The sequence below is a fragment of the Schistocerca cancellata genome, chromosome 2, assembly GCF_023864275.1.
Source record: "Schistocerca cancellata isolate TAMUIC-IGC-003103 chromosome 2, iqSchCanc2.1, whole genome shotgun sequence".
Taxonomy (NCBI): Eukaryota; Metazoa; Arthropoda; class Insecta; order Orthoptera; family Acrididae; genus Schistocerca; species Schistocerca cancellata.
This window is the reverse complement of record NC_064627.1, coordinates 1131391097-1131412710: the sequence shown is the minus strand read 5'-3', so window position 1 is coordinate 1131412710 and position 21614 is coordinate 1131391097. Positions and strand designations below refer to the sequence as shown.

The 21614-nt window shown below is 38.7% G+C and overlaps 1 protein-coding gene across 5 annotated transcripts in view; it reads right to left on the bottom strand.

The window, feature by feature from the left end:
• Nucleotides 1-21614, bottom strand: part of LOC126163168 (E3 ubiquitin-protein ligase RBBP6) — a 382937-nt gene that overhangs the window by 172448 nt on the left and 188875 nt on the right. For all 5 annotated transcript variants that reach the window (XM_049920115.1, XM_049920119.1, XM_049920117.1 and 2 more), the window contains one exon: nt 9639-9737. In XM_049920115.1, the coding sequence (XP_049776072.1) occupies nt 9639-9737 (99 nt within the window). The remainder of the gene's footprint in view (nt 1-9638; nt 9738-21614) is intronic.

The window sequence follows — 21614 nt, the reverse complement described above, 5'->3', positions numbered from 1 at the left end:
CATATATATCCACTCTGCAGAAGTAGGAAGCTAGCTTAAATCCTGAAATGTCTAACATATCTATACCAGTGGTCACTTGATATTCAGAGAGGCAGATTATGTCAATTTGGTTAGATGAATTCATTTCATCAATACAAATGAGTAGTTCATCAACTTTATTTCTGAGTCCCGGAATGTTCTGGTGTAACAAAGATAACTGATACTGCATACTAATGAGATTATAACTGCTTTGGCGAAGATGAACTGGCAGTTTCTGATTACTTTCTGTTAAACACTGTTTAAATGGAGGCTGTATGCTAAAATATGACTCCTGTTCATCTGTTTTCTCAAACTGAGCCTGTCTGCCATTCTCTCTTAAAACTCGTTTTCTTTCCCCATTCCCTATCCTAAAAAAGGCATCCCTCTGACACCTGTGACCACTGGTATTTTACCACTTGTGACAGTGTCCTTCCTTAAGTTTTCTACAATCAACCCAGACAGTTTTCCCTTCCCTTTCCTATAGATGTGAAGGCCATGCCTAGTGTAGTCCCACCTATCGATAGCATCCACAGGAATCAAACCAATATGGGACCCTGCATCCGTCCTAAGCAGCCACCCCAATTCCAAGTTCACCCTCCCGACGGAAGAGTTCAAATGAGGCGGATCATGGCATCTCAACATAGACACAAATCCCACACTCGTACGCTTCGTTGCTGAAGCTATTTTCAAGAGGTCACCCTCTATGGAACACTCAGAGTCTCTGTCAATGCTATTTCCCGGACCACCCACTATAACCATGGCCATGGCATCCTCCTTTGTGAAATCCTTGTATAAACAACCTACATCCACTGTTACCTGACCCAGATCAGCACTAGGCTTGAAAAAGTTTGTGACCTGGTACTCTGGACCTAGATTTTCCTGCAGTACTTGGCCAACACCTCTACCATGGGAGTTACCTAACAATAGAACTTTCTTTCTCTTTACAAATTTCCCTACCTTTTTCAAGTACTTGAAAGCTTGTTGTGCCCTTTCTACAGCTTCAGTTACATGAGGCTCATCTGATTCTGACTGAGGCAACAGGTCAAATCTGTCTTCAAGATTTATGACAAAGCTGTCTGATGCTCTCATTTGCCTGTTCCCCCTATTACCTGTTGCCTCTTCCCACCTCTGTTCACCCTTCTCCCTCTTTAACCTGTCCAGATCCTCCCATGCCTTGTCTAAGTCAGCTTGAAGACTGCAATTTTCCCTTCCTGTTCCAGTATTTTCCTATCTCTACTGCAGATCCTACAACACCACTAGTGAGCCTCACTTATGTCCTCAGTTCCCACGCCACTTCATTCGCCCCAATGAAAGAAATTACAGCACCCATCACACCACACCCCAGAACTAACAATCCTACGGCATGTCACACACTTCTCACTCATGGTAAAAACAGAAATCGTATAAACTGATTTAAGTACTGACTAAAACAAACAAAGGACCCTAGAAACTATTCAGGCAGATATAAATAAATTGAAAGAGTACTGAGTAACAAACACTGGTGATTACATATAAGTTAAGTCACTGTTTACTTACAATACGCGCGTGTGAAATTAAGCCTAAAATCAGTGCTATAGGCGCAAGAAGGAAAATAAACTTCTTACCCCGTTTAATGATTTCCCTTGATGATGATAACAATGGTTTTGGCGCCGATTCCAATGACAGTGAAGGAGAACTGGATGGAATTGTGCCACTGACATTGTAAATTGGTGAGTGTAAACATATACAGAATTAATTCCTTTTCTCTCTGCAATTGGGTAGGCTATGTATGTTTTGCTTTATTTCTTTCTACGAGTGTGGAAAGCGTGTTATTTGGTATGCTTAGATTTGCATTATTATACGATGTTTTACATGCAGCTACTTTTCATAGATATTGTCATTAACTTCAGGTTATTTCCCGGTTTAATATACTATTAACCGCTTAGTCTCCGTCGTCGTCCTCTCCATTGTTAGAAAAACGTACTTTGCTGCACTTACATATAAACGTTGATTGTAGCTTACATTTACAAAACGTACTTCGGAGTTGTGGGCGTGTGCTGTGGCAGCTATTGCAACCTCGCAATCGCAGTGTAGCCAACCACACGCGAGCTGTCAAGTGACATGTTCCACTAGCCCGGGTATATATGGCTGAACCTAAAACGTCACCACAACAGCACACACACAATATTCATACTGTAAACCGAAGACAGAACTAATTCGCTGAGTGTCTATCACAACAGGAGCACATGCATCAAGTATTAATGCAAGAAGACATTGTAAACAGGAAACTGTCGAAAAACCTGAAGTATCTATGCAGGAAAGTCAACACGAGAACTATAATCAACACATTAATTTGTACACTTTGAAGAAGCCATCTTCCAGTTTGGGTTAAAATCATAGTAGCATGTCACACAAAAACACCCTTGGAATTGCTGCAGAGCTGGCCAACATGATACAATAATGTCACTATGAACCAGTACTGTGGTGGCAGCATGGAACAGTGCCTTGTGATCAACAGTGACGTGAGCAGATTATGATCATCTGTCAGACGACTTGAGTGCTCTGGCTGGTCAAATGAGTGACCTGTTGGCATGGCACAGGTACAGGAAAGACAGAGATCATTACGACATAAGATCTTGCAGATATTCCAAACCGAACCCATCAGTTCTCAGGGGAATAGAGCAGTCATCCACAACATGTTTTCTCCAGAAATTTGGGCAGCAGGAGCCCAAGTGCATCTCACCTTGCACCTATCTAAATGGCAGCAGTAGTCAGATATAGATGCATCCAACTGCCTAACAGTATCTCAGAATTTTTATATTAGCGACCAGAAGACCGAATAGAAATTTTAACATTGGGTCGGATTTGTGCACGAACTTTCCTGTATAATTGCTGGCCACCTTCCTTGTTCTGCCTTTCTGCTGCTAACAAATACATAGCCATTTACAGATGGAACAAATTGAGCTGGACTTGGAGAGGTCTCATACCTTCACCTGAAATTGTTTTGTTGCAGGTGTCACAGAGCCTATAATCAGAGCTGACTTCCTAGCATATTGCCATATGTTACCTGATGTAGCAAATGCTTGGCTCGGCAATAGTGTCACCTGACATTTTGCTGCTGGATTACGATGCAGTGCAGTGATCCATAAATGCCAAGCTAGTGCAGTCACTTGACTGGCCACAACCCGACCAAACAGCATGCCACAGGACGTGTGCCACAATACTATGCATTTTATCAAACTACCAAACTGCTACCAGTTTCATGCCTTCCTAGATGTTTAGCTCTGAATTGTCTTGCAGTCGTTCAGGCAAAGTTTAACCCAGTGCTCAGGGAAGTTACTATTCATCCCTCAATCCTTGGTCTCCAGCCCCCCATCTTGCATCCAAAATGGGTGGCGCATGACACACATAGTTAAATTATGTGCACGGACTCCACAGTATATGGGGATGACAATATATAACATGTTAATAGACAAAAATATATTAAATACGAAGCCAGAAATTATTAAAAAAAAAAAAAAAAAAAAAAAAAAAACAAGGGTACAGTAGATTCTGTGGGAGAAATGCTACTATTGAATAGAAGAATTCATAGACGATGAAATGATAATCTGAGCAAGCATAATTGCTAGATTTTATTGTATGTATATATAACATAACTGTATTATTATTATTATTATTATTATTATTATTTATTATTATTATGCTATTTGTTAACATCAGCTGTTCTTTGCCTATGGTGAAATTTTACTGCAATTCTGATGTGCCTCCTGTACTTGAATCAAATGATTTAGATTAAGTACATTATGAAACAAATAAAGCACAATTCACGACGGTAAGCAGGATGCCCACAACCATTGCCGTCAACCATACATTTTTCAGGGAGAGCTACTATCCAAAGCATCTCCTAGTACCATCGCCACAACCTCCACCACAGGAGCAATAACCAACCAATGCTGGCCAACGGCAAGTGCACACAACCCATTCCAGCAGCCAGTGACCAACGACAAGCATGCACAACCTGTTCTGACAGCCACATGCATTTTCCTGCTTTGTTCCATGAAGACGCACAATTTCCACCACAGAGGCTGGTCTAGCATCAGCTACGCAGTAGCATGTTGTTGTCGTGGTTGACTTTCGAGTTAGTGCCAACAGTGATGCTCATGTGTTTAGTGGTGTAGTGTCACATGTGCACAGTAACAACTGAATCACAGCTGTCAAGAAGCTTCCACCCTAGCTGGCAGGGGTATTGTGTTTTCTAATAATGTCTCTGTGTAGTTTATTCCTTGCTGTGAATTTTTATATGTTTTGTATGTTCTGTGTTTTATGATACATTCTACGTTCCAATCATTACCTGCTGAACAGTAATAATTGCTGTGTTCATCCTATTCATTAAATACAATTGCCGCAATGAAGTACTTTGTTCCAGTAAACCTCCAGTCTCAGTGCATTCATGTTTCACTAAGGTTGGACAACCTAAATTGAGCTGTACACAACAAAATCATCCTGGCATTTGCCTCATGCAATTTAGGGAAATCAGAAAAAACCTTAATCTGCATGGCCAGCGACAGATTTCAACTTTCGTCCTCCTCAATGCTAGCCCCGTGTGATGATAATTGCACCTCTCACTCGCTGTGTAGTGAGGCAACTGAAGCAAAAGCATCAGTGGAAGGTTAAAACCTATCCAATTGTGTGACTGAGCACTATTAAAAATTAAGTTTATGCTTAACTTGATTGTATCATTTCTTTGTCTTCCTTTACCCATCATTAAGTTAACTGTGTACTTTGATTACAATCCTACACAAATAGTCATATTAAAATCAATCACTCAGTTTTGATTATTATTAATCCAGGTAGGCACTACCAAATAAAAACCTTCTACTCCTGTTTCCAATTATATGCTCTATCAGTTTAATTGTTTATCTGCGAATCTCTTAGTAGATGCACTTTTTGCAATATATCCACGAACTTTCTGTTCATCCTGGAATTTAAAAGGGAGCAGCAGGAGAGGAGAGGGGGGGGGGGGGGGGGCGAAAACTAGTAGTGCACTTATTTCTTGCATACCACACTCAGCAATGTCGTCAATTCCCTGGTAACAAACATTCTTTACTAGCCTCTAAATTTACATTGTGCAATGAAGGGGTGCTACAGATACAGTGTAGATAGAAAGAGATGTAATACACATCACACAGTATGTCTTATTCAAGGTATAGAATATTTGATAAGCCACTATGACATTTTTTTGAAAAGCATGAATTGTTGACAATCTGGAGGAATACATAGGACATGGAAATGTTTGTGACTTGTCTGAGCATTTACAAGTCAATTTCGATCCATACAGGACTTTATTATAATAATCTGAATACCCACACAAAGCACATCGAAATAATATGACAAGAAAAATGGTCTCTTAACATGTTTAATGAGTGCACTCTGCCTAGACTCAGTAGGAGCACTGGTATACGTGACTTGTGCAGGACTGGAGATGAAAAAGTAGGGGAACTTCATAAAGGAAAACAACTCAGTTCTTCATATATGCAATCAAATGCCCGTAGAGGTTCTAAGAATTTTAGGATCTTACACCATTACAATGAAACCAGAGTGACTTAAAAAAGTGTTGGCTAATGGCCATTACCACACGGACACACACTTTTTTTTTTTTTCTTTGGGTGGGGGGGGGGGGGGGGGGGGGCTCCAGCCAATGGTACACTTGAAAACAGCAAAAAAGCTCAGAATAGAAAACTGACTACTTTGCCAGACGTCCTTGGAGGAACTCTGAAAGATTGACAACTTTACCCGATACCCCAGCACCAACATATCTAAAAACTCACATGCTCATACAGTCACAGATATCATTTAGGGGAAACAGACTACTGGTTATCAAAATGAATAAAACATTTTTGTCCCATATGTATTCCCTTTTCAAAGACTTCATCAAGTAGCCCAAAAAAACTCTGTGCAGTAACCCTTATAACTAGAAATTATGAGTGGCAAAAAATGAAAGAGGACTAAAGTAGATTCCTTTAAATACGCTTCCAATACAGTCAGTCAAACACCTGTAACATTTAGAAACTTTTGTTTATTTAGTTAGACCCATAATTTTTTCTCTGTGGTTGAGATTCATTGGGAGAGTCCTTAGAAAATGTAGTCCATCAACAAAGGAGGTGGCTTACAAAACACTCGTTCGACCTATACTTGAGTATTGCTCATCAGTGTGGGATCCGTACCAGATCGGGTTGACGGAGGAGATAGAGAAGATCCAAAGAAGAGCGGCGTGTTTCGTCACAGGGTTATTTGGTAACCGTGATAGCGTTACGGAGATGTTTAACAAACTCAAGTGGCAGACTCTGCAAGAGAGGTGCTCTGCATCGCGGTGTAGCTTGCTCGCCAGGTTTCGAGAGGGTGCGTTTCTGGATGAGGTATCGAATATATTGCTTCCCCCTACTTATACCTCCCGAGGAGATCACGAATGTAAAATTAGAGAGATTAGAGCGTGCACAGAGGCTTTCAGACAGTCGTTCTTCCCGCGAACCATACGCGACTGGAACAGGAAAGGGAGGTAATGACAGTGGCACGTAAAGTGCCCTCCGCCACACACCCTTGGGTGGCTTGCGGAGTATAAATGTAGATGTAGATGTAGATGTAATATCTGTTCAATGAGTATTTATAAATATAAGAACTGTGTCCCATTTTTGTGCTGCATTAGAAATAAAAAGTAAAGGAAGTTTCTCTACACTAGCAATTCATGAATGGTATCTGACAACTTGTAAATTCTCACCAATAAATGAAGTAAATTTGACAGACAAAAGCAGTAGGCCCCAAATAATAAATCCTGCAAAAAATAGTGTGCTAATGTCTTTCCTAACATGAAATAAAATTGTAAATTAGTTTCCCAAGTGTACAGTACAGTTCTGTTTCCTGTATATTTATTTATCATTTCTCCCTGTGGCTTTGTATTATCTGAAACTACAAATGCAATGTTAAGTGATTAGCAGACAGATGAATGAATTCTCTCTGATCTTCTGGAGACAGACACTGTTAACAATTGTGTTGCCAGCAGAAGGCCACTGGTTATTCATGACGTGTACCTGTGTCAGTTATTTCATTGTTTTTCCCCCTTTTTTTTTTTTTACTGTTGAATTAACATTTCAGATATACTTTACCCTTCAGTACTATACTGTGAAAATAATTTTGTAACTTCTAATCACACCCGACACTACCTCTGTCTTTTTTAGACACTCCCTCTCTTTTTTTGAATCCTGCAGGATAATGCTTATTTGTGCTTCACATTAATGTCCATTGCTTTGCTAACTATATGAACCCAGAATAATCTAACGCACACTGGAAAATAGCACTAAACAAAATAATAATAGAAAATAGCACTAAACAAAATAATAATAAATTCTTATTTCCAAACTACTAACACCAATTACGTTCTTTATGTTTTTTGTATAAATTGGGTAATGTTGATGTGCAAACTCAACTGGCACTAATTTCACAAGTATTTTAACAATTCTGCTTCATGATGCAAACTCACTTCCTCCCCCCCCGCCCCCCTTTCTGTACCTGTGTGTGTGTGTGTGTGTGTGTGTGTGCGCGCGCGCGCGCACATAATGATTATTAACAGTATAATATTTAAAAAAAGGAAAGAGAAACCTCACCACCACATATGCAACCTGATAAAAAGTATCCGGATCTTTATTAACGGACATTAATATGGGTTGTATCCACCCTTCACCTTTACGATGGCTTAAAATCTGCTGGGGAGACTTTCAATGATGCACCTGAATGTCTGTGGATGAATGGCAGCCCATTCTTGCTCAAGAAATGAAACCTGAGAAGATACGGATGTTTAACAATAGGCTCTAGAACAAAGTTGTTGTACTAAACTCACCCCAAAGGTGTTTCATTGGGTTCGGGTCTGGGTTCTGGGAAAGCCAGTCCATTTGTCCAAAAACCATTGCCTCACCGATACTGCTTCATGAAAGTAGGCATCGTCATGCAGATACTATGCATCATTGTCTTCAAACTGTTCATCTGCTATGCACAGTATACAATGCTGTAAAATGTGTCCATATCCTCCTTCATTTATCACTATCATAAATACAATAAGGGAAGCACTGCCCCAACCATGAAAACCACCTCCATATCTGTAACAACCACCACCTCCGTACTTTACTAATGGCACTACACATGATGGCTGGTAATGTTCAGTTATTCGCCAAACCCATGTTTTCACTTCACGTTACTGACAGTACCTTGAGCAGCTTAAGAAGGGTTTAAATGTCTTTCATGGATTTGTTACTCAGGCAACATCCAATGACTAGTCTACATTTCAAGTCCCCGAGTGCTACCGACTGACCCATTCTACTGCTACAGCTTCTCTACTTACAACACAATACTCCCTGCTTATTTTTAAATTGGTGGGTGTACTTCTCCTGACATCCAGTGGTCTGTTTTGCATTACATAAGGGAGTCCGAATACTTTTGATTAGATAGTGTAGCTGTAGCATTGAGCAGCTGATACCCAAAGAAATGAGACTGAAGCAATACTAAGCGTGATATCATTCAGAGCTAACTAGTACAAAATTTACATACTCTCACATGTACATGTTCAAACAGCTGCATAGCTACATTAACCTCACAAGCTATATTTAATCGGTGCTGCAGCCTGACTGGTTCTAACGCAGGTACATTTACTGCATTATTTATATTCCATCCATGGCTTTTCATTGTTATATTTACTGGTGAATTATTTTCATTGCAAGTTGTATGTTTATAAGTTCACACATTGAAAGTTTCAGAATGAAGTACTGAGCTATCAAACTGAAATTAAGTTGTCTTTAAAAATATAACGGACTATAAATCTAAAATTTGTGCAACAGTCTGATGACACCATGTTTAAATTCTGAGCAACAAATTAAGAAACACCCTTGTGTGCATGCATTTTTAGTTTCCAATTCTACTTTCAATTCTTTTTAAAATGAATGTGTTGTCTTTATAGCATAACCTTACTTCTTTCCTAGCAAGTTGAGCTATCTTATCATTATAAGAAAATTAACAGTACATTCTTGAGTACTGCTTGAGTGTTTGGGATTGGTACCAGGTCGGGTTCAAGGAAGACGCTGAAGCAATTCAGAGACGGGCTACTAGATTTGTTACCCATAGGTTTGAACAACACGTGTTACAGAGATACTTCAGGAATTCAAACAGGAATTCCTGGAGGCAAGGTGTGTTCTTTTTGTGAAACACTATTGAGAAAATTTAGAGAATCAGCATCTGAAGCTGACTACCAAATGATTGTACTGCCCCAAACATAAATTGCGCGTAATGGCAATGAAGTTTAGATACAAGAGATCAGGGCTCACACGGATGCTTATAGACAGTCTTTCCCCATCACTCTATTCGGGACTGGAACAGGAAAGAAAATGACTAGTAATGGTACAGGGTACCCTCCACCACATACTGTATGGTGGCTTACGGAGTATCTGTAGACGTAGATGTGAAACAGAATAACTGTGAGAACACACACACACACACACACACACACACACACACACACACACACACACACACACGAGAGAGAGAGAGAGAGAGAGAGAGAGAGAGAGAGAGAGAGAGAGAGAGAGAGAGAGAGAGCTTACCATGCATCATTCGACCTCTTCCTCTGTTGAAGCCACGATAGCCGCCTCTCCCAACTGGAGGCCCATCCCGGTCCACTTCATAGTGTGATGTCCGTGATCCTTAAGAGGGGAAAAGAATACTGATTAAACAGATATGTTTATATGTTTATGCAGATTTAAATTTGCACATTCTATTAAGGACAAATTTCTCAACAATATATATAGCAATACAAATAAACTAACTATTGTTAAACAATTATATAAAACCACACACACACACACACACACACACACACACTTTAAAAATATGTTTTAATATTCTGGAAACCACAACACAGATCACAGTAGTTACAAAATCCTTTCTTTTCTTTTGTCCTCGTTCCTGTATCTTTAAAATACTTAAAATCTAAAACACGACCAATGATTTTCACCAACATCATCGTCACAGTATTAGTCTGACTGCCTGAAATGTTATATCAACCTCTGTTGGCGGGAAAGAGGAGGAGATTCCTAGAAAGACGGAATGGTCAATTAAGAATGGTCATCTGTACAGATTTTTCTGTAAGAAAGCATGAAAACACAAAAGCTACTACAGAGGTAGACCCACAAACACATCAACATCAGTTCTCTGCAAGCCACCTTCTGTACCACTATTACTTCTCCCCTTTCCTTTCATTGCAAATTGTTCACAGACAGAACAATCTGCCTTGTACGAGTTCAAATTTCTATAATTTTCCAGTCAATGTCTTTGTGAGATTTATGTAGAAGCAAGTAATGTGTTCTTTTACCCTCCTTGGAATGCAACTCTCAGAATGTTACAGTAAACTACTCCATGATACAAGACGTCTATTGTTCTACCTACATGGACCTGGATGAGCATTTCTCTGATTCCTTGTACCAACCAAATAAACCAGAGAAAATACGTTATCATACTCTTATTTTGATTGCCTCTCAATCCTTAGTAATCCTATCTGACAAGTGCTCATCCTGGCGATTAAATGGAACTGGTCAAATAATGGATTTGAAACCTTCCCGCAGTAATGATGTCCATAATTTCCAAGTATCTGCAAAAGAATATTTTCCCAAAACTGAAAGAATGCTGATGACAAAGCTATATGAAGATGTGATTCTTGAGTTTCTCCCGGCGTATTTGATAATCAAAATATCCACGGGTATGCTGCCGGTCTATAGTGTCCAACGGCATCTTAGCAAGGCTTGGGAACCAGCGATCGGGTTAATCAAGAGTAAATCGAGCAGACGTATAGTTGTGACGACCACGGCGGACAGAGCCATCACACCGACGTCATCTCAGACGCCGTCGCAATCTGTTCCACCGCGCGACCGTGGCGCTGGGCGCGGACGGCGGAGGGAGCGCGCCGCGGGCGGAGGGTATTTAAATCGGCCGCCGCCGCGACCGAACCCAGTTCCCTCTGAGCAGCCATAGCGTACGGATCTCCGTGCCGGTACGTTCACAGGAGCTCAGTCCGTCAGTTCACCTGATGATGGCGACATGTTTGATCGCCGAAATATTGTGCCCGTTGGACACTATAGACCGGCAGCATAACCGTGGATATTTTGACTATATGAAGATGTTTACGAATGCTCCACACCACATTACTTACCGTCAAGTACTATAAGAACTCAGATGCCTGTAACATTTCTTGTAGAATTACACACCAAAAGATCCAGGTAACAACCAGAAAGTATTAAATTTATTTAAACCTATGATGAAATAGTATATCCATAACAAACATAACCTTAACATAACCACCACCTATATGACAAAAGTACCAAGTCACAGCCTCTCATCAAAGTAGGGATAAATGGGTTTAAAATGTGTTTTCTTTATTCAGATGTAATGTTGATCAGTTGTAGAATTTTGGAACATGTATTATGTTCGAGTATAATGACTTTTCTGGAGACTAGAAATCTACTCTGTAGGAATCAGCATGGGTTTCAAAAAAGATGATTGTGTGAAACTCTTCTGGCGCTATTTGTCCACGAGACTCAGAGGGCCGTAGACAAGGGTTCCCAGGTAGATGTCGTGTTTCCTGACTTCTGCAAGGCATTTTTTCATTAAACAACTGTGGGGAACTGTATCAAAGTAAGAGCATATGGACTATCATACCTATTGTGTGATTGGATTGAAGAGTTCCTAGATAACAGAATGCAGCATGTCATTCTCAATGTAGAGAAGTCTCCCGAAGTAAGTGTGATTTCAGGTGGGCCGCAGGGGAGTGTCTTAGGACCGTTGCTATTCACAATATAAATAAATGATCTTGTGGATAAAATCGGAAGTTCACTGAGGCTTTTTGCGAATGATGCTGTACTATATCAGGAGGTTGTAACAATGGAAAATTGTACTGAAATGCAGGAGGATCTGCAATGAATTGACGCATGGTGCAAGGAATGGCAATTGAATCTTAATGTAGACAAGTGTAATGTGCTGCGAATACATAGAAAGAAGGATCCCTTATCATTTAGCTACAATATAGCAGGTCAGCAACTGGAAGCAGTTAATTCCATAAATTAGCTGGGAGTAGGCATTAGGAGCAATTTAAAATGGAATGACCATTTAAAATTAATCGTCGGTAAAGCAGACGCCAGACAGATTCATTGGAAGAATCCTAAGGAAATGCAATCCGAAAACAAAGGAAGTAGGTTACAGTACGCTTGTTCGCCCACTGCTTGAATACTGCTCACCAGTGTGGGATCCGTACCAGATAGGGTTGATAGACGATATAGAGAAGATCCAACGGAGAGCAGCGCACTTCGTTACAGGAACATTTAGTAATCGCGAAAGCGTTCGGGGATGATAGATAAACTCCAGTGGAAGACTCTGCAAGAGAGACACTCAGTAGCTCGGTACGGGCTTTTGTTGAAGTTTCGAGACATACCTTCACCGAGGAGTCAAGCAGTATATTGCTCCCTCCTACGTATCTCTCACGAAGAGACCATGAGGATAAAATCAGAGAGATTAGAGCCCACACAGAGACATACCGACAATCTTTCTTTCCATGAACAACATGAGACTGGAATAGAAGGGAGAACCGATAGAGGTACTCAAGGTACCCCGCGCCACAACCGTCAGGTGGCTTGCTGAGTATGGATGTAGATGTAGATGTAGAGGGTGTTCTCTCCTTATCTAGCTCAGCTGGTGTATGAAACACAGCAAAAACCTTTTAACATAAAAGTAAAAGGAACAATTTTTTTGTCCCATGCTGAAATTATTTTGTGTGAAATGGTGAGGGATGGGATGGGATGGAGTGGGGTGGGGTGGGGGGAGCCTTCATTGGCAGTATTTTTTATCTTAACAAATTTTATTGAAGCACAGACATTCAACTTTCTTAAAAATATTTTTCTATGCGTACACAGTACACTGAAATTCTATATACATATTACTGCTTTTTGAGGAAAATCTGGTCTCATCTTAAAATTGAGAATTCCATCAGTGAACATGGTAGCCACAAATTGCTCTACAACCACATACATGATTTGGTGCTACACAAAGCCTTCTAAGTGAGGAACTTTGTAGATTCCATAGCTATTTCTGGCACAAATCCTGTGATTGACACCAAGTTTTTTTTGTTAAGAATCAATAATGAACTTTATACACCAATCACCTCATTACAAATTTGTATAAGCATTCATTTTAAAGTCTTCATTATTTTGAGAAGCTATTAGGGAAGGCAGAAAACCTTCTGTTCAAGTATTTTCCATAAATGTTAAACTCACACAATATCCACCATCAATGATACTAAGTCTGATTGACTTATATTGGAACAGATGCATGCACTGATACTTTCTGCTGTTCTGATGATTATGTTGTGTCGTGGCATGTTCAGTTTCATGCAGCAAGAACACAAATTTGACAGAATCTAGATTTTGTCATATACGCTGTTATTTTGTGTGGTGGCATCATCAATGTATAGTCCCATATATTATTTGAGGTTGTCGTCTTCTTCTTCTTCTTCTTCTTCTTCTTCTTCAGTCCTCAACACCGGTTTGATGCAGCTCTCCATGCAACTCTATCCTGTGCAAGCCTCTTCATCACTAACTACTGCAACCTCCAGACTTTGAAACCTGCTTACTGTATTCTTCTCTCAGTCTCCCTCTACAATCCCCCCCCCCAATTCCAACACAAACACTAACCCCCAATACTAAAGTGATTATCCACTATGTCTCAGAATGTGTCCCATCAATCTGTCCCTTCTTGCAGTCTATTATGCCTCAAATATCTTTGGTCCCCAGTTCAGCACCACCTCATTGGTTGTATGATGTACCCATCCTATCTTCAGAATTCTTCCGTAACAGAAAATTTTAGAAGCTTGTATTCTCTTCTTGGCTTAACTGTTTATCATACACATTTCACTACCTACAAGGCTACACGTGTGACAAATAACTTCAGAAAATTCATCCTGGCTTTCCAATTGTTAGATAAGAATTCCTAACACTTAACCATCAGTTACTTTGCTGTCCAAGTGGCATAACCCATCTACCACTTTTAATCTCTCATTTCCTAATCTAATTCCCTCAGTATCACCTGATTTAATTTGACTACATTTTGTTATCCTTGTTTTGCTTTCGTTGATGTTCATCTTATATCCTCCTTTCAAGACCCTGTCTCCTTCCGTTCAACTGCTCTTCCAAATCCTTTGGTGTCTCTTGATAAAATTACAATGTCACTGGCAAACCTCAAAGTTTTTATTTCTTCTCCCTGGACATTAATTCTGACTCCAAATTTTTCTTTTGTTGCTTGCTCAATGTACAGATTGAGTAACACTGGGAATAGGCTGAAACCATGTTTCACTCCCTTCTTAACCACTGTTTCACTTTCACATCTCTCTATTCTTATAACTGCTGCCTGGTTTCTGTACAAGTACTATATAACCCTTCACTCTCCGTATTTTACCTCAGCAGCCTTAATTTCTGAAAGTGTGTCCCATCAACATTGTCAAAAGCTTTCTCTAAATCTACAAATGATACAAACGTAGGTTTGCCTTTCCTTAACCAATACTCTAAGATTAATTGTAAGGTCAGTATTGCCTCAGATGTTCTTACATTTCTCCTGAATCCCAACTGATCTTCCTTGACATCAGCTTCTACCAATTTTTCCATTTTTCTGTAAAGAAGTCATTTTGGTACTTTTCAACCATGACTTATTTCACCAATACTCGCATATTACAGCATCTGCCATTTTTGTAACTGGAGCTATTACATTACTCTTGAAGTCTGAGAGTATTCCACCTATCTCAAATATCTTGCACACGATGTGGAATAGTTTTCTCATCACTAGCTCTCCCTAGAGTGTTACAAAAGACAGAAGCAAATTTACAATATTCTGTGCGAAAGTTACAGAGAAATATTATAGAAGGAGACATTACAATCTAAAAATATCTGCTACCAAAACACAAGTTGTGTCCCACTAAAGAAAATTCTATATTCAATCTAAAACTTATTGAGCTTGAGCAAGTCTCCGGTTTCAGTTATTTAGTCAGTGATATCTAACTGGACGTAGACAAAAACAAAGAAAAAAAATTTCAACATATATGTGGACCTAGTTAGAAAATCCACAAAATCTAAACTGTATAAAACAATGGCTGTGCCTTTGCTAGTTTATGGCTGAAAATCCTGGATAGGAAGTAAAAGAGAGAGAAATAACATACAGTCAACAGAAATGAAATTTCTAAGAATTGTCAAAGGTTGCTCAAGGAGGGGCCATATAAAAAATGATGACATCCGGGCGGAATTGGAAATTTATAATTTAAATGAGAAAACTGAACAATACAGTGAAGAGTGGAGACAATGCCTCACACAGTTGTATGAAGACAGAATTTCAGTCATTCTAAACAAGTACAAGCCCTCAGGAAGATGGTATGTAGGACATCCAAGAACGAGATGGAGTTAATTATATGAAGTCAGAATAGGCATACTCTAAGCCTTGAAGTGCAGAAGAAGAAGAAATGAAGAAAGAAGCACATCTTTGTGAGCTGGGCAAGAAGATACAAACACTGTTGACCTTTCACATAAAAAAATTGATGTGGTTTGTTCATCACAGGTTTGCATCAATGTACACACCCAGAAATTTAGAGCTACCAGTTTCTTTTATAGAGACATTAATACATATTTACAATGGTATGGTGAACAGCTTGTTTTAATTGCCAAAAATAGAGATTTGTTGACATTCACCTTGAGGCCCTGACCATTGAGGTATTTCATTATTTCTGTTACCCCACTAGTGACAAAAGAATCTGTTGTTGTTGTGGTCTTCAGTCCTGAGACTGGTTTGATGCAGCTCTCCATGCTACTCTATCCTGTGCAAGCTTCTTCATCTCCCAGTATCTACTGCAACCTACATCCTTCTGAATCTGCTTAGTGTATTCATCTCTTGGTCTCCCTCTACGATTTTTACCCTCCACACTGCCCTCCAATGCTAAATTTGTGATCCCTTGATGCCTCAAAACATGTCCTACCAACCGATCCCTTCTTCTACTCAAGTTGTGCCACAAACTTCTCTTCTCCCCAATCCTATTCAAAACCTCCTCATTAGTTACGTGATCTACCCACCTTATCTTCAGCATTCTTCTGTAGCACCACATTTCGAAAGCTTCTATTCTCTTCTTGTCCAAACTAGTTATCGTCCATGTTTCACTTCCATACATGGCTACACTCCATACAAATACTTTCAGAAACGACTTTCTGACACTTAAATCTATACTCGATGTTAACAAATTCCTCTTCTTGAGAAACGCTTTCCTTGCCACTGCCAGTCTACATTTTATATCCTCTCTACTTCGACCATCATCGGTTATTTTACTCCCTAAATAGCAAAACTCCTTTACTACTTTAAGTGTCTCATTTCCTAATCTAATTCCCTCAGCATCACCCGACTTAATTTGACTACATTCCATTATCCTCGTTTTGCTTTTGTTGATGTTCATCGTATATCCTCCTTTCAAGACACTGTCCATTCCGTTCAACTGCTCTTCCAAGTCCTGCTCCTTATATTCTCTGATATAGAATACAACTGAGATGTCCTTTGCATAGCTTATAATATCGAAGTTAATGAGTTGTGCAATGTTGTTAATATTTATGAGGAAAAGAAGGGACCAAGGATTGATGCCTGAGGTACATCAACTATTACTGTTTCAATGGTGCATTGAAAGTTCATTATCACCTAATTTGTATGTTGGTTTAGTGCAGTGATTATGATTCTACCAGTGTGTAGCTAGAAGATACATGGATGGATCCCTGGAATGAAATAGTTTCTTTCTTTTATAATTTTTTAAATCATTATTTTTTACTGTGTCAAGGACTTTTGGCAGGTCTCAAAAATGTACCTGCAGGACACATCCTCTGCTTGAATAAGCAATACAGTTCACGGAAGAGCTGTGTAGCTGCTGTGGCTGTGCTTAGCTCATTTCGAAAGTCATGCCGACAATCTATAAGCAGTCTGTGTTTCGTGAAAAAGGCACTAAGCTGGGACAGGCTAACACTTTTGTATATCTTACTAAAGATGGGAATTGGTGATATAAGCCAACAGTTGGAATATCTTCCTTACTTACTTTCTATACACTGGTTTGACAACACTCATTTTTAGAGCAGTTGGATACATGTTTTCTTTAATATTACAATCAATTAATCATGTAGGTAAGAGGTTTTGAGATGTCTTTTAGGCACATTTAAGCACAGCATAGTAACTGCACTAGATACTTTATCCCAACCACAAGATTTTCTTTCTTTTCTTTTCTTTTAAGAATGTGTATTACCTTGCTTATTTCCTAGTCCTTCAGCTCCATAACTTAAACTCTTTACAATGCCTGAGGTGACATGAGATCTCAACCTGTGTATCTATAACACAAGTTAGTTGGTCAGTAGCAGAAGTGAAATAGTTATTAAAAATACTACACATAGTAATTGAGTTTTTCACACTGTTTCCAACATTATTCCTTATTTAAAATGGTTCCATGTTCATCTTCTTAGGGCACTGACAATATTTGTCAATTTTCAGATTGCTTTATTGCTTTGCTCTTAATCTGCTTCCTAAGATTAGTAATTTCAGTTTTAGAAGTCCTCTTTGCCACACTGTATTTTTCCTTAAAAATCAGCACAGTAGTCTCCTTATGATGCAGGTTTAGTTCATTTATATTCTGCCTGAGTCTGATCAGACTTGAGAGTTTAAGTCAAGGGTTACTTCCATTAGGTAGTGTTTAACTACATTCTGGATTTCTGTGAACGGGCAGTAATAGTCATAATGTCTCAACAAGGTTGGGAAGAATCTATCCCATTCATTGTTATATGCTTTCACTCAGTATACAGAATCCCATTTCTCCTCTGGTAGTTAATGACATCAACATTTTATCGATTCGAAGTTCGTTTCTGCTGAACAACCTTTCTTATTTTTGGCAGAGTTGAATTTATGTGTTCAATCACCTGACAAAAGATGTCACAAACAAGATACTGTAATTTTCCGTATCTATAACATTTCTGCTGATAAAGCATAACCCACTCTAGTTGAGCATGTACCTGTTACTCTAGGGTCTGAGCTTACTACATTCAAAAGATTTTACGAGATTAATGTATCAGTGAGCTTTAAGTGTATTTGAATTGGCAGCTATTAAAGTCACGAGATATAGTACCATCATTAGGACCAGTGTGGAAAACTGTGCTACTAAATACATTACGTCAGCATTTGACGGGTGATATACTTTATGATTAGCTAACAGAACTTTACTGTGGAGCACAACACTGGTGATTTTAACAGGTCTTTTTTTTGTGTGGTGTTAAAAAAAATTTCTTGAGCTGCTGCAGCAAAACCCTGCATCTATGGACCTATTGTTTAGGAAATTCTACTTTTAACAAACATTTCCATTCATCCTGGCGAAACTAACATAAGAACAATGTTATTTTTCCCCACTTTATTCCTTAAAAACAGAATTTTTACAAATGTTTTGTAAACTGAAAAATCAGTTTCTAAGTGGTTCATAACATTTTTGAGTGAGTTTCTAATCTCTCTACGGCTTGTTTCACACTATGTGGATTGTAGTCAATAACTTGATTTCCTTCATAGCGATACTGGCAGATGTGTTGAAAGAATCAGAAATGAATATAAGAGCAGTTCGGGTCATGTGATGTGATGTCACAGTCACTGAGTCTACAAATTACGAAGCACAAAAAGTGTAGTTATTTGTTTACTGAATGATCAAAGTTATTGATTTTACTTTTGTGGAATTATGGCCTGCAAACATTAAAAGACGACTATCATCCATGATGTTGGCGACAATACTAATACAGATATTTCAGACATGGCAAACAAATATGATTTAGTGCCATGTACATGTGTGGCATATTCAAAAATAAGGAAGCATTCTTAAATGATGAAGCTAATCATTCCTATGGATCCAAATGGGAGGAACATTCTGTTGCCTACATTCAGAGATGTGAAGAATATTTTGCTAATGTAGTTTTGAGGACTGAGAAGAGGAATTATTCCTGTAAGTGGAAACAAACTGCAAGAGAAAGTTCATAAAATTGAAACTGAAAATTTCAGTGGATCGAATGGTTGGCTGAATCGTTTCAGAAAAATATCATAATCTATCATTTCAAAGTGTAAATGGAGAAACTGGGGCTCTAGTCAAAGTAAGTGTAAACTATTGGAACAAAATTACATTTCCGTGATTGATACGGGACTGTGACCCCCAGATACATTTTCAACAATGATGAAAACTAGCACCTTTCATAATTTACTATCATTAAGGAAGAAAAATGCCACAGAGGTAAAAAAAAGCAAAGAAAAGGTGATGACTCTACTACATGTAAATAGTGATGGAAATCAGAAGTTGCTGCCACCATTAATGCCCAAGTGTTTCCAAAACATAAAAATGCTATTTGTACTGATGAGAACAGCAGCAGATCCTGGAGACGTCAGAAAACGCAAGTCATTTGCAGCTTTGTTAAAGCCACTATGCTTATGTCTGATACTGCCTGGAGTTCTGTAACAAACAGACTCCCTTAACTCGTTTCACAAAGGATGGCTGTGCTATATGAGTTGCTGCTAAAGACAACACAGTTTCAGAAGAAGGATGAAGTAGCAAAACTGGTATTTCTCAAAATTTAACATTCAATGACACTGTTATGATGCTGATATCCTGACTTCTATACCAGAGACTGAGTCAAGTGAAATGCTTACAAAGGAACACTTGTAGGAGATGGTAGTGACAATGAGGAAGACAAAGAAAAGAAGCAGGTTGCATCACATTTTGCTGCTGCTGTGCAAGCAACTGGAACTCTCAGTAATTTCTTTTCCTCTTTTAATGTAGATTAATTAATTCCAAGCTATATCAACCAGCAGGAGCAAGAACTTCCTTCATTACAATATGCTGGAAGAAGAAAGCAAGAAAGCAAACAAGACTTCTTGATTTTTTTTTTTTTTAAAATAAAGGACATGGGTTGCAAAAAGTATAGTAATTGTATATTTGCTGCATGTAAGTTTGTGGCTCACACTATTGGTAATTTTGTAATCAAACAGTGCTTATATCACCTAAACATGCTTTAGCTATGATCTCCATTGTTGTTTTACTGTATATGTCTCCTACACAAATTGCCACACCACTGTCTTTCTGACAATGCCTGAAACAACTGCACTAATAAGCAACTTTCCGCTCTATTATTTCACTAGATTTTAGACCATGTTCAGTTACTACCAACAGATGTGGTGAGTGTTCCTCTATGAATATCTGAAACGAGTATAGTTTGTTGATGAGAAACTGAACATTAAAATGCATTACATTTTAGGGTGTTATCCCTTCTTGTTGATTTACTACTTTGCATGAATCACTTTTATGCAAGTTAAAAATTTTATAGAAATTGTGTTAATTGGGGCTTTAGTACTGTGTTGAAATGACGTTTTACTTATTTCATATTCTGGTTTTCTTCACATGAACAGTACTGAGCACATCTTAACTACTTCCACAAACACTAGCATGATAATACTTTCTTCCCAAAATAGCCTTGTGGCTTCAGATTAGACAATTGGATCCTCTTCCTTACCAGCTTTGTCGCACAATTCACATAACTAGAAAACTGTCTTAGCCTCTCCCTTTCTGCTTATGTGAAACCCATGGGCTGTGTCTCCCTCACGATTCATGCAAATGTACAGTGTTTAACTTATTACACAGTTTTCTGACTCAGAACTGTAGAACTGTGCTGCTTTATTTATACAGGACACTGTGGCAAATTATGTCTCAGTCATGTTTATGATGATAACATTCATCTTAAATTTTTCAGGAAGTTTGAATAAAAATGCCTTAAGTCACAATTTTTTTGTGTTCTACCAAATTACACACAATACAGTTAAATTCACTGCTGCAAAATATAGATAACATTGAATTAAATAATTTCACAATAAGTTTCTTAAATACTGCACAGGGTTTCCCTCCTTTCATTTTTATATACACTGTTACTACCATCTACTACGACAAGATACTCGTATTTTTTAGCTGAGTTGACACACATTCCCCACCAATGCAATTAACATGGCCCCAATGTTTTGAGGGTATATTTTCATAAATGTGTGTAACGGAGCCTTTCCTATGGCTGCTGGCATACAGTAGGAGTTATCTGGTGCGTCTTTGCAGCAGGAAGTTCGTTTACTAACCATCGTTTTCAGAATAATTTAATTATCTGGCACAAACACAATTATTTCGAACATAATTAGCGGTTTTGGTTGACATCAGCCACCCTCCAAATATGAAACACAGGCTGTGATTCAGTCCCATCACTGCAGAAACCACACTCACCCAGTGGTGGGACTTTTGATCAGAAATAAACATGACTGTGCCATTTAATTAAATTATTTTCATAACAATCAATCACTCTGGTCTCCAGCTCAATGGTGCTGCCATTCTTTACAAAATACCATTATTCATTCATTAGTTCTGTACATCTTAAAATTTCGTATTTTCTTGCACATTTAAATTTCTGCTGATATTCATTCGA